Here is a 12,277-nt window from a genome sequence, read left to right as displayed (position 1 = left end):
CCACACGAGAGGCTGGGGGAAAAGAGGGGGTGGGGTGGGGAAGGGTTCGGTCATTTTCAAGGATTATGAATGGCCTTGAAATGTAGTGCGGGACACGCACAAGGGCCTGAGAGATGTGTGTGTGTGTGTGTGCTCTGCTCCAGAGTCCGAGGATCGCATCTTCTCAGCCCGCTCTTGCAGGGGTACTCAGTACCACAGTAAGCGTGCGTCACCGACACAGGCCGGCGAAGCGAAACTCGATTGATGAGTAACACGCTTTAAATTAATTATATTGTTGTGTGCAACGCGCGTTGCTCCGCTGAACAACGAAACGTGTCATCGTGTATAGAACGGATGCTTGCTTTGCCCCGTTTCGAATGCTGCGGGCGATACAGTGTACACGATTGGATGTCATCTCCAACCCCTGTAAAGGTGAGAGTACCGCGTGTGTGCGTGCTCTCTCGCTCTCGCGCTTGCCTTTCCCGCTCGCTCTGCCGCTGGCACTGCTGCATGCACGGCTTGCGGTGGCGGAGGAGAAAACCGATCGAATCGTAGTAATGAGCTGTCGGCGAAAAAGACCGGCAAGCGAGCAAAGAAGAACACAACGCGCGGGATGTGCCCGCACACGCACACCAACACGCGGGTGCAAACAGGCGCGCAAACGCACACACGCAACACAGCAAGCCGTACGCACGCAACGGTAATATAGCGTAGCCCGTGTACGTATACGTATTCGTTTGCGGGTACGATCTGACAAAAGCTTTCTCGACCGTACAGGAAGGATATTTTCAAGTGATCTTTTTTCCGGAATCGCATCCCTCCTCTTCGCCGTTGCTTCGCCTGCCTACCTGCCTGCTGTAGGTCAAAGGCGTCATGCAGCTGTCCCTTCGACAGCTGCAATAAATATGTTGTTTTCGGAAAGTACATGGGTCCGGGTTTTCGTTTAGGGCGGTAAAATTCATGCGTTTGGTAGCCTTTCTCTGGCCATGCTGGAACAAATATTCCCGCACAAACGATGGCTTCGCAAGCTGTGCAGTAAACCTCGGGGGTAGAAGATTTTGCTGCAATAAAGAACAAAATCCTTTGCACACATCTGTGCAAATAGCACGCCGAAGATGCCGACGATTCTGGCCGACGCTCAGTTGCAATCCATTTCAGCGAAGGTGGAACCACATTTCCCTGAAATTCGTTCAACTCTGTCCCCATTACGAATGTTCCACCGCTGAACCACTGGGAGTGGAGCGAGGAACGATATCTCAGGTGGTGCGAGACACGGTCGTGTGCTATTCGCGCTATTGCTTGTTGTACTTATCACCATTTTCCGCACCACCAGCGCTCATATCTCGCTAGAACAGGCAATGTTCGGCGACGCCGACTATCGGCACATCGCGGCAAGATAGCGCTGCTGCCGGTGGGGCCTGTCCGCGAATTGCTAAGCAAACAGAATCGATAGCATATAGGCGCGCGCGTTTATTCTATCTTTTCTGCTAGTTTGTTGCGCGTTTGCTGGCAGTGCGTCACCGATCACATTAGCGGCCAGTCTAATTTAGTAACGCCATGCCATGTTGATATCAAGCCGGTCCGTAAATAAATCATCTTTCACTCCGCGATGAGCAAAGTGAACCATGTTTGGGCTTTTCTGAGGTTATGAAGTAGAACTACAAGTTCATTGTAGATGGGAGACCAACACTCCAATTGCCTACTAGAATTGATTACTATGCTAGACCGAAAAGGAGAGTTGATGTCGGAAGAAAGGAGAAGAAAAACTTATTTAGATGCAATTGGATTTTTTTCCAATTGGCCATGATGCCAACAGATGAAAGTTTCAATGTTGAAACATTTCATAGCTAACATTTCTCCCATACAATTGTTGATACTAAGTCAAAATAGTGGGAGCAATTATGTAGAGAGTGTATTGATTTTATTTTCAACAACTGGTGAGAATTATCTGTAAAAACTATCAACATGTTAACAAAATAAAGTTGTAATAAAAGTGTTGAAATATTTCATCATCACACAAAAGCACAAATCAGACTGTTAAAAAACATGTTATGATCGATGTTTTTCAGCTTTTTATGCTTTTATCGTACGTAAAATGTCCCTCTATACTGAAAAAAACGAGAACAACCCAACCAGTATCAACGATTTGCGCAATATATGTCGTCATACCGTAGCGTTGAGTTTCATTTCACGCCACTTCAAGCGTCAAAAACGAAACGTCAAAATCCGCACACTGGGAATCGACACGAACAGCGCGTTCGCGTCGGCAGAAGCCACTGAAACGGACAGATTTTCATTGATGCTTGTACGTGTGTGTGTGCGTGTGTGCGTGCGCTGAATGGGTGCGAGCGTGACAGCGCCAGTCCAAACGGCATTAGCACGGGACGGCACGAGAACACCATTTGTACTACACCTTCGTCTTCTCCCCAAAAATATGCTTCTGTTTTCCTTCGCTGGACGGGTCGGCTTTGGTTCAAAATAGTGAAAAATTGTACGCGCATAGCCCTGCCGGAACGGTTTCGCAATGTGTCCGGACGTGATGCGGGGACAATAGTGCATCGTTTTCGAACATTTGCGAACCCTGTTGGGCCCCGTGTGTGTGCAAGTGCAAAACGCGAACACGTCCTGTGTGAATGTCGCCGTCTGTGTGTTGGTCGGTTTCGGTGGTCGGCTGGCTGGTGTGAAGCGAACCGAAGAACGCTTGCCATTTTTGATGCTAAGACCGCGCGACACAAAGCGGGGTGTTTGCCGTGTTGTGACAATCTTTACGCCCGACGGTGTGGAAAAGCTACGAAAATATCGCCCACCGTGTTGCGGCCAGCAATTTAGCACCATGCATGTAACGCAGTAACGCAGCGCGACGGCATCTTTGTCGGCGTGAATCTTTCTTCTTGAAAGCTCACCCCCGCTGCACTCCTCCCCCCACCCCTGAGGCTCGTCGTCGCCTTAGCCTCCCCCTACCATCAAACCGTGTAGTACAGTCGCGGAGGAGAATGCCAGTGCGGGAGAAGACAGTGCGCGGTGGTGTATGCAGTTTGTAGAGCGAGAGAGAGAAAGAGAGAGAGAGAGAGAGGGGAAAAAAGAAAAGAAAACAATAATAACATTTCATCAAACAAAAATGGCCGGAGCACAGATCACCTGCGAGAATGATCCGAACTTCGGCATCATCCTATCGTTTATGGAGCAGTTCGGTGCGTACCTGGACGTTGGCGAGCTGAACATTGCCCAGCTAAAGTCGATGCTGGAACAGAACAGTGAAGCGGGTAAGTAGTTGGTGTGGGAGCGGGGAAATCGAACGAACCCGAATGGGTAATGGTTTTGCAATCTCGTCTCTTGCTTTGCTGTTTTGCAGTCCCGCAAGCGTTGGTCGATCTGCATATCAAGCTGATGCGAAAGATAAACAAAAAAGTTCCGGCCGCCCGGTGGGAGCTCGCGCTGGCCAAGTTTGCCCACTCGTACTCACACCAGGACGCATGGGAAATCGAGCGCTTCGGGTACAAGACGGCCAATCTTGGCGTGAAGTTACGGGTGCTGAAGGTAAGAGCGTGCGTTGGCCGATCGTTGGCTGTGCAGAAGAAGGAAATACAAAATCTTTTCTTTTCTGTTGCATTGTTTCTTTTGCAGGCATTGCTGGAAGGACAGTTCGATCTAAACACCAAGTTCAAAACGCAAATCAACACAACCACGGCCGGCGATTTGCGATTGGATCCGCTGGGGCGGGACCGGCAAGGGAACTGCTACTGGTACTTCATGGATGACAGTGCCAATCTGCAGATCTATCAATCCGATCCCGAGATGGAAACCTGGACATTGGTTGCAAGGTAAAGGGGCTACTTCTGCTACCACCTGCTCTGGACACACCAACTGTAATCTTTGTTCGTCTTTTGTTTTTAGCAATCGGGACCAGTTTGTCAATATGATCGAAATGTTAAAAGACAATCGACCGATAGAGCCGCTGGTGCCAGTAAATGCGGGCGAAGAGGAGGAAGACAGTGGCGGCAGTATGAGCGAATCGGAGGCAATGAAGCTCGATGGTTCGATCCCGGCCCCGACGGACATACCGCCGAGTTTGATAATATCACGTCGGACGTACAAAACGCCCGATCAGCTAGACGCAACGGCCACTGTGGAACAGGAGGATCAGAAGGAGCCGTTGAAAGAAGAGACAACTCCCACTGTCGCCGACGAAGCATCAGTACCGAAAGTGGAAGATAACAGCGCACCGAACCAGCAGGAGGAAGCAAGCGAAGAGCGCAAAGAAGATAACGTTCCTGTGCCCACCACGGCGTCGGAGTTGAAGACTGAATCTGTCGAAGAGAAGAAGGATGCGGAGGCAGAGGATGTAGCCGAATCGAAGGCAGACGAAGCCATGGAATGTGAACCAGAATCAAAAGCCGTTGAAGATGAAGCTAAGATGGAAGTGGACGAAGTAGTTCCAGCAGTTGTTGAGCAAACAGTGGAGCAAACTGGCAAAGAAAAGGATACTGGAACTGCCGCCCCGAAAGAGGAACAGCAAGAATCTGAAAAGGATGCAGAAGCGAAGGAACAGGTGACACCGGAATCGAAGCAGTCGGAGACGGATGTTGTTCCCGTAGCGGAAGAAACTCCGGCCAAAACGGAGGCAAACACGGAAGAATCTCGCTCGGAGGCTGACGAGCAGGTGAAGGTGGACGATGAAGGAAGCAGCACGCGTGTGGAAGAAACGGGTACGAGGGAGGAGAACAAGCAGGAGGAGCAGGCCGTTGGCGAGGCAATTGAAGATCCCCCGGTGGTAGTGAAAGGCGAGGGCAGTGGGGCCGAATGCGACAGTGCGTGTTGTGAGCCAATGTTCAGTGAAGTCATCGAGGAGCCGGTGATGTTTTTCTTTGGTGTGGGTGCCGGTGCCGAAAACGATATGGGCAATACGAAGAAGCTCGAGGCAGCCACCGTACCGGAATCGAATGCCACCACCAAGGAAGGCCGTGAGGAGACGAACGATTCGCGCACGATAGGATCTGCAAAGGCCGGCAATGGTGAAACGAAGTCAGTCGTCGACGAGGAAGTGGACTTATCGAGCAAGGTGTCACCTACCAAAGAAAAGGAAGATATGGCAGAGCAGCAGCAGCAGCAGCACGACAGCCAGAAAGACGCACGGGAGGGCAATGGGGCAGAGACAGAGGAAAGGGCGGAGGATACAGTGTTGTCCAGCAAGCGAAGCCCAGCGGAGAAATCTGCCCGTGCGAAGCGAAATGACAAATCGCCTGCTGCTGCAGCAACTGATCCACCGGTGGCGCTTGTGGAAAAGCCCGTCGAAAAGAGACGTGGTTCTAGGAAAAGCAATACGCCTAAAAAGGCATTTGATTCGTCTGTGACGGCGTCGACGCATCAGCTGATGGAAACCGACGAGGAGGATACGGGCAAGGTAAAGGTGGAGGCCGCCGTCGTTGAGAAGGCGAGTGGAACTGCAGGGGCAAAAAATGGTGATCACACCGTGGCTCCCTCTTCGGAGGAAAAACTTAAGAAGGAGCTGAAAAAAGAATCGGACGTGCTGGACAGCAGAGAAACAGAGCAGCAAGTGTCGGCTACGGCGGGTTTGCATGACAAAAAGGGAGCGAAAGCCATCCCCAAAGACGTAGTTAAAACCGAGCCATTGAAGGAAGAGGATCAGAAGGAACAGCGGGAAGCTAAGGAGGATAAAAAAGCGGTGGAGTCTACCGATGCTTCAAAAGTTAAGCCAAGTAAGGAGGAGAACACCGACGAAGCAAATAAGGAAGCGACCGACGTGAAGGAAGAAAACGTTCAACCGGAAGATCCCGATGCAACTGAGCCACAGGATGGGGAAAGTCCTCCAAAACGCAAGCGTCGTCATCGGAATGGATTGGGTAAGTCTTTTTTCTCTGTGAAACTTTTATCGCAGCTCCTTCTCAATGTGTAATTTTAATCTTTTTTTTTCGCGTACTTTACAGTTGATGGGCTCGACATTTCGATGGTGCTGGATGCCGGCTCGGACGGGGGAAACAATCCGCCGGTGCGCCAGTCGCGCCGCATCGCGATGCAGAAGATAAAGGAGGAAACGAACCGGCGCGAAATCGAGGACCAGATGCTGAAGAAGATGAAGGCGGACGCGGTGAAGAAGAAGAAGGATCTGGGCATGAAGCTTTCCGACGACGACTACCGGGCGGACCGCACCTCGCCCGACCACTCGTCCGACAGCAGCTCGGACGGCGGCGTCGGTGCCGATGGGCGCCGGAGGAAGAAGAAGAAAAAGAAGAAAAAGGGCAGTCTGCAGCAGCAGCAGCAGGCGCAGCAGAAGGCGCAATCGACCTGGAACAGTGCGTCCCCGTCGGAGAGCAGCTCGGAAACGGAGGCGGAAGACTACTTCGCTGAGCCGTACCACTCGGAGGAGGACGTGCGGCGTGCGCACGTGCTAAAGTCGGACCACGAGTTTTCGCCCGAGTCGGATCTGGAGACGGAGGCGCCGGCGCAGCCGCTGAAGCGCGCCCGAACGGCCCGCAAGGCGCGGCGCACGCGGGACGCGGCCGAGGAGGCCGAGGAAGAGGAGGACGAAGACGATGAGGACGGGGGAGAGGATCACGCGTGCCAGGAGTGCAAGAAGACGGACCAGCCGGAGTGGATACTGCTGTGCGATTCGTGTGATAAGGGTTACCACTGTGCGTGCCTGAAGCCGGTGCTGTTCACCATTCCCGAGGGCGACTGGTTCTGTCCGGTGTGTCTGCACCGGCAGCTGATCGAGCGACTGCAGTCGAAGCTGGAGCTGTACGACGCGCTGCGCGCGAAGCTGGAGGCGGAAACGAAGCGACGCCTGGAGGAGGAAGCGTCCGCGCGGGAAGCCGAGCTGGCGGAACAGGCGCTGGCGAACGAGCGCGAGGAGCAGCTGAGAGCGCAGCGACGGGCCCGCCAGCAGCAGCGCCTGCTGGAGCGGGCCGATGCGGAAGGGCGCCGGTCCGGGTCCGGCTCGGAGGAGGAATCTTCGCGCGATCGAAGGCGGCGCAGGCAGCGGCATCGGGGTCGGCGAGCACCGAAAAAGCGGTCATCCCGTTCCCGGTCCGGCGGCTCGAGCTCGAACGGGCTGGGCAGCAGCGGCGGTAGTGGTAGCAGCGACGGCAGCGGCAGCGGAAGCGACAGCAAGAGCAGCACCGACTCGGACGACATCCCGATCTACAAGCTGCGGCGTCGCGCATCGGCCAAGGTGAGCTACAAGTTCAACGAGTACGACAGCTTGATCGATTCCGCCATTCGGCGGGAGATGCGCGGCTGCGAGATCGTGGAGGAGGAAGAGGACGAAGACGACGGGCATGGGTTCTCCAAGGGCAAGGACATTAGCACGATCATAGAGGCCACTACGCGGGAGGAGCAGGCGCGGAAGAAAGCACTCCAAAAGGACGATGAGGAGGAGGCCGAGGGCGAAGAGCGCCGCCTGAATGGAACGCAAGAGCAGCAGGACGGCGAGCACGAGGGCAAGACTGCACGCGCGGAAGGCAAGAGCGAGGATGAGGATGAGGGAGAGAAAGGCGCAGTGAGCCGGCAGGAGCGCAAAGCACCGACAGTGGCCAGCGTCCGAGCGGTAGTCAGCTCCGCCGAGAAGAAGAACAAGAAGAAGAAGAAGAAACTGTGCAAGATCGAGTTTAGCTCGGACGATGAGGACGACGACTCAGACGAAGACTTCCGCGGAGAGGCGAGCGGTTCCGACGACGAGGAGGAGGAGGACGATGACGAAGACGAGGAGGACGACAACTCGCTGTCGGGCGACAGCGAAAGCTCGCTGGATACGGGCCGCGGGCGCAAGAATCGGCTCCGGAAGCCGAGCAGCCGGGCGGCGGTGAACAAGCGTCGCCGGATCGTCGAAAACTCGGACGACTCGGACGAGGTGGAGGAGGAGCTGCGACGTGCGAAGGCGAAAAAGTCGCGCAAAAACCGGGTGCTGGATGATAGCGACGAGGAGCTGGATTTGGACGACGACGACGAGGAGGACAGCGAAGACTACGACAGTGACGATCTGTGCAGCGACACGGAGACGGAGAGCAGTCGCAGCAGCAAAAGCAGCAACAGCTCGAGCAGCAGCAGCGCACCCAGCACGGAAGGGGACTGGCGGCGCAAGAAGAAATCCAAGTCGGGCGGCGGCGGCAAGTCGAGGCCGAAAGCGACCGCGGCCGCCGGCGGCGGCAAGCACATCGAGCGGCCGAAGAAGGCGGAGGGCGTGCGGCCGAAAGCCGCCGCGATCGAGTCGAGCGAAGACAGCGACGACAGTCGCGAGGAGGATGAGGGTGGCAAGGGCGGCAAAACGATGCCGGGTCGGAAGAAGCAGAGCAAAAAGGCGAGCGCACGCTCCAGTCCGGATGGTGGGGGCCGGGCGGGCGAGAAGAAAACGGACCGCAAGACGCGCGGCAAGAAGATTCACTACATCGTGGACGAGGACTTTGAAAGCTCGGACGACGGCATCCGGCCGGGCGTGCAGCGGCCCGATACGCCGCCGGAGGAGCGGGAGCAGTTCATCCGCCGGCAGGAGGAGATCAAGCGCATGCTGGCCGAGAACAATGCGGCGAAGGCGAAGGAGCTGGCCACGTCCAAGATCGACCAGCTGGTGGGCGGCCGGGCGAAGGAACCGTCGAAGGATTCGCTCTCGGACGTGCCGATGCAGGTGATCGAGAGCGCCCGCATACTGGACATCGACTTCCTGAAGAGCACCAGCGGCAACACGGCCCGCATCTCGACCGTCGACTCGGTGGTCGACTTTGACGACGAGCTGCCGGAAGACTTCGATCCGGACGACGAGATGGACGACGAAGCGCTGGCCAAGATAATGGAGGAGGAAGACTTTGCCCACCATCAGCTGAAGCTGACGGCGGGCGGGGCAGCGGCCTCGCCCGGCGATTTGCTACCGCCCGTGCCGCCGCCGCCGACGACGCCATCGTCCAAGAGCCGGCGCAAATCGATCGATCCGGACGAGTTCCTGCTGCAGCAGCAGCGAGCGGCGGCGGCAGCAGGACGTCCGCTGGATGCGCGTAAAGATCCGGCGCATCCGGCGGCACACTTGCCTCTGCCGGTCAATCTTGCTTCCTCGTCGGCGATGCCGCCCCATCCTCCTCATCCCCACGCTTCGGTGCAGAGCAGCCCCATCAAGGCCTTACTGAAATCGACCACGGGCATCCCGACGTCCACCATCATGCCGCCGATCGGGTCCGCCCACGGTGGCAGCACGATACTGGCCAATGCGCTACAAACGTTGCCTCCGCCACCGCTGCTGAAGGACGCTCATCCCGGCGGCCGGCCGGAAGTGCTAATGCGCGGCGGACCACCACCTCCACATTCGCTACCACCCTCCGGTGGCCTTCACTCACATCACAAGCCGGAACAACTGGCGCACCTGATGGCAGCGGGACTCGGTGGCGGTCTCCCGTTGTCGCTGGCAAAGGGTGTTCCGTTGCCACCGCACCATGCCGGGCACCGGTTGCCACCGGGTGGGCTAGCATTGCCGCCCAGCATGCTTGGACACGTTCCCCATCCTTCCCACGGGGCGAACTTGGGCTTGCACGCGAAACCGGGAGCCGGTGGTCCGGGCGGAGTGATTACTAACGCCAGCATTGCAGCGGCCGTTGCTTCCGCCGCCAGTATCGGTGCTTCCGGGCCACCCAGTATGGCACAGACGCCTCCACCCGCGTCGCCGACAGCCGCCTCCGGTCCAGTGCCGAGAATGCCGGTCGGTGCAACGCCTCCATCGGCGGCCACCAGTGCCGAGCGACGGCCGGGTCGACGAAAGAAAATTACCCCCCTGCGGGAGGACCTGAAACGAAAGGGAGCGGCACCGGGAGCGGGTGGTGGGGCGGCCGATCAACCGTCGGTACCGACGGCGGCCCATCAGGAACAGCATCAGCGGCCACCGCCCCAGCATCCCTCGCTACATCACGGGCATATGGGAAGATTGCCTCCAGCACCACTACCACCACCACCAACTTCGATGGCTCCTTCATCGACCGCCGGACCACCGGTAGGACTAAGGCCCCCAATACCACCGGTTACCACCAGCCATAGCTCAAGTGAGTCGTTCAAGTCATTCATTTCAGTCAAGAATCAATATTAAATGTTATTTTCCCGTGTTTCTTGCAGTGCATCAAAACGCCACGGCCATTGCAACGGCTGCCGCGGCCGCGGCCGCAGCCGCTGCGGCACAGCAGCTGGCACTCAAAGTACATTCCCGACCGCCTGTCGATGGCGGTGGCAGTACCGGCGCAGGCATGCACGTGAACGAACCTCCGCTGTCCGTACCATCGTCCGTAGCACACTTGTCGTATTTGTAAGTCGATTTCGAGCCGGGCCAGTTTCAATTCGGCACTAACGCTTCTTCCCTTCTCGATCCTCCCCCCAGCAGGTCAGAGAATCCGCTCTTTGCGCATCGTCTCGGGCCCTTGCCAAGCAGTATTCTTTCTTCCGGCAGCAGCAGCCTGCAGCGGATTGCGGCCATCAGCGGGGCCGCTCCGCCGACAGTGTTTGGCGATCCGGCCGCGTATAACGGCGGCTGGAAACCGTCGCCGCCTGCCCCGGCGGGTACCAAGCCGAAAGCGTCCGGCGGTCCACCACCACCGCCCGGCATGATGGTGGGTCCACCGTCCGTTGGTTCGTTGGAACATTATCATGGTACGCACGCGTTTTTTTCGTATATTCTTGGGTCTCGTGTTAATTGCTAATGTCCTCATTGTTTGCAGAATACAACCCCGGCAACCATCACTACAACCCGTACTACAACGTTCTGGACCGGGCTGGCCATCTGAGGCCGCCACCCACGATCAGCGAACTGCACCGCACCAGCAATCTGTCGCCCACCACGTTTACCACACTGCAGCCGCTCGAGTTTCCGCACGTACCGAAGGCGGCCAGCGAAAACCACCATCACCAGCTGCAGCATCATCATCACCATCACAGCGCCACACCCTCGCCCTCGGCAGCCTCATCGGCGGGAGGAGACGACGGTCCGAGTAGAGACCCGTCCCATGGTGCTGGGTCGGGCGGGCCACCCCCACCGGCTCACGCATCATCGGCGTCCGCGAGCTCCTCGGTGGCGGAAAATCACCCAACGCCGGTTGCCGCCGCGGCACCGTCTCCGCCATCACCAGCGAGCGATTCGGCGGCGTCGGGAGTGGGAACGGCCGCCTCATCGCTGGTGGCACCCTCCGCAAGCACTAGCACACCCGCGGCCGCGTCGTCCAGCACGAGTACCAGCGTGTTTGGTGAGCTAGTGAGCTACTTCAGTTCGCAGCAGGATGATTTAGACTCGTAATCTATTTAATTGACAGCAAACAAAATAACGACATATTTGTGCGCGATAATGTAATTTGTAATCTGTCCCTCTCCTGCCTCTCGCCCACACTCCCTCAAATCCACCCTTTCCCTTCCCACACCCAAAAAGTAATGCTTAACTTATAGGTGCACTCCCCTGCCACACCGCCAAAAAAAGGCCACATTTTATTAGAAACCCTCTTTGTCTACTCCTTCTGCGCACTGCCCTGCCACAGAGGGTTGTCATCACGGTTTTTTTTACGTTCCATTTAACGTAGCGTTTTATTTTTTAAAAGAATACCTTTTGGCCGATGTTTATATACGGTGCGGTGTGGGGGAGATTGCTAGATGCAGATATATTTGTTTGTAATAAGAAATAAAAGATATACTCACAAGAAGATGCAGTGCAGAGAAGGAGGAGGAAGCTGGCCACATTTAGCGGTGGGCACATAGTTTGTCAAGCGAAAATGCTAATGAATTAGAGGAAACAATAAGTGTGCTTGTGTGTTGGGTTTTATTTGAGGTGTTTTATCGAACCTTTCATTCGGGGTCGGTCGGATTTAGGTTCTCCAGGTGCGATGAACGATGGTTTACATTGGTTTCTTCCACCTTCCTGTGCGTTGATTTCATCTTTTCTAACCAAATTTGTAAACTAAAATACACGGGACCGTTTTCCGAATACATAATTGGAACGCTAGAGCCGTCTTCCTTGGTATGGGATAGTTTTTCTCTTGGCTTATTCTCCATTTAGTAAAATTTAAAAACACATCTGTAAACTTACGATACTTTTTGGACAGTTTGTTTGAAAAGCCTGCTCTGCGCTGCATGCCCGAGTTGAATCATTTGAAATGAACCGTCAATTTGAAAATCCAAACCACCTTTGGTCGCCTTTCCAGGTCGCACCATTTGACAGCTGCGGATTCAAATGGGAATTGATCGCAGTAAAACAGAATAATAAAAGGACCAAATATGTGCTACGCTTTATAAGCGACTTTGGATTTTATATGAAACCCAACAACTACTGCAA

The 12,277-nt window shown here is 55.6% G+C and overlaps 1 protein-coding gene across 2 annotated transcripts; it reads left to right on the top strand.

Annotated features, from left to right (window-relative positions):
• The first annotated feature begins 2,308 nt into the window (after positions 1 to 2,308).
• Positions 2,309 to 11,767, top strand: LOC120894193. 2 transcript variants are annotated; one of them, XM_040296628.1, is made up of 8 exons: positions 2,309 to 3,242; positions 3,332 to 3,516; positions 3,604 to 3,800; positions 3,874 to 5,840; positions 5,925 to 10,013; positions 10,084 to 10,270; positions 10,346 to 10,611; positions 10,680 to 11,767. In XM_040296628.1, exons 1-8 carry the CDS (start codon positions 3,008 to 3,010, stop codon positions 11,249 to 11,251), a joined length of 7,698 nt encoding a protein of 2,565 aa, XP_040152562.1. In that variant the 5' UTR covers positions 2,309 to 3,007; the 3' UTR covers positions 11,252 to 11,767. The 2 variants fall into 2 exon arrangements, with proteins under 2 accessions (XP_040152562.1, XP_040152561.1); XM_040296627.1 differs by having other exon boundaries at positions 10,343 to 10,611.
• The last annotated feature ends 510 nt before the right edge of the window (positions 11,768 to 12,277 follow it).

The sequence above is a fragment of the Anopheles arabiensis genome, chromosome 2 (genome assembly GCF_016920715.1).
Source record: "Anopheles arabiensis isolate DONGOLA chromosome 2, AaraD3, whole genome shotgun sequence".
Classification (NCBI taxonomy): domain Eukaryota; kingdom Metazoa; phylum Arthropoda; class Insecta; order Diptera; family Culicidae; genus Anopheles; species Anopheles arabiensis.
The sequence above is the reverse complement of the archived record's forward strand: the minus strand, read 5'-3'. Positions and strand labels throughout refer to the sequence as shown.

Bases quoted from the DNA above. Each gene is read 5' to 3' on its own strand.
- LOC120894193 (XM_040296627.1), top strand. From the start codon at position 3,008: ATGCAGTTTGTAGAGCGAGAGAGAGAAAGAGAGAGAGAGAGAGAGGGG. The intron at 3,517-3,603 runs GTAAGAGCGTGC...TTTCTTTTGCAG, and splicing joins TGAAGTTACGGGTGCTGAAG to GCATTGCTGGAAGGACAGTT. The intron at 10,612-10,679 runs GTACGCACGCGT...CATTGTTTGCAG, and splicing joins TTCGTTGGAACATTATCATG to AATACAACCCCGGCAACCAT.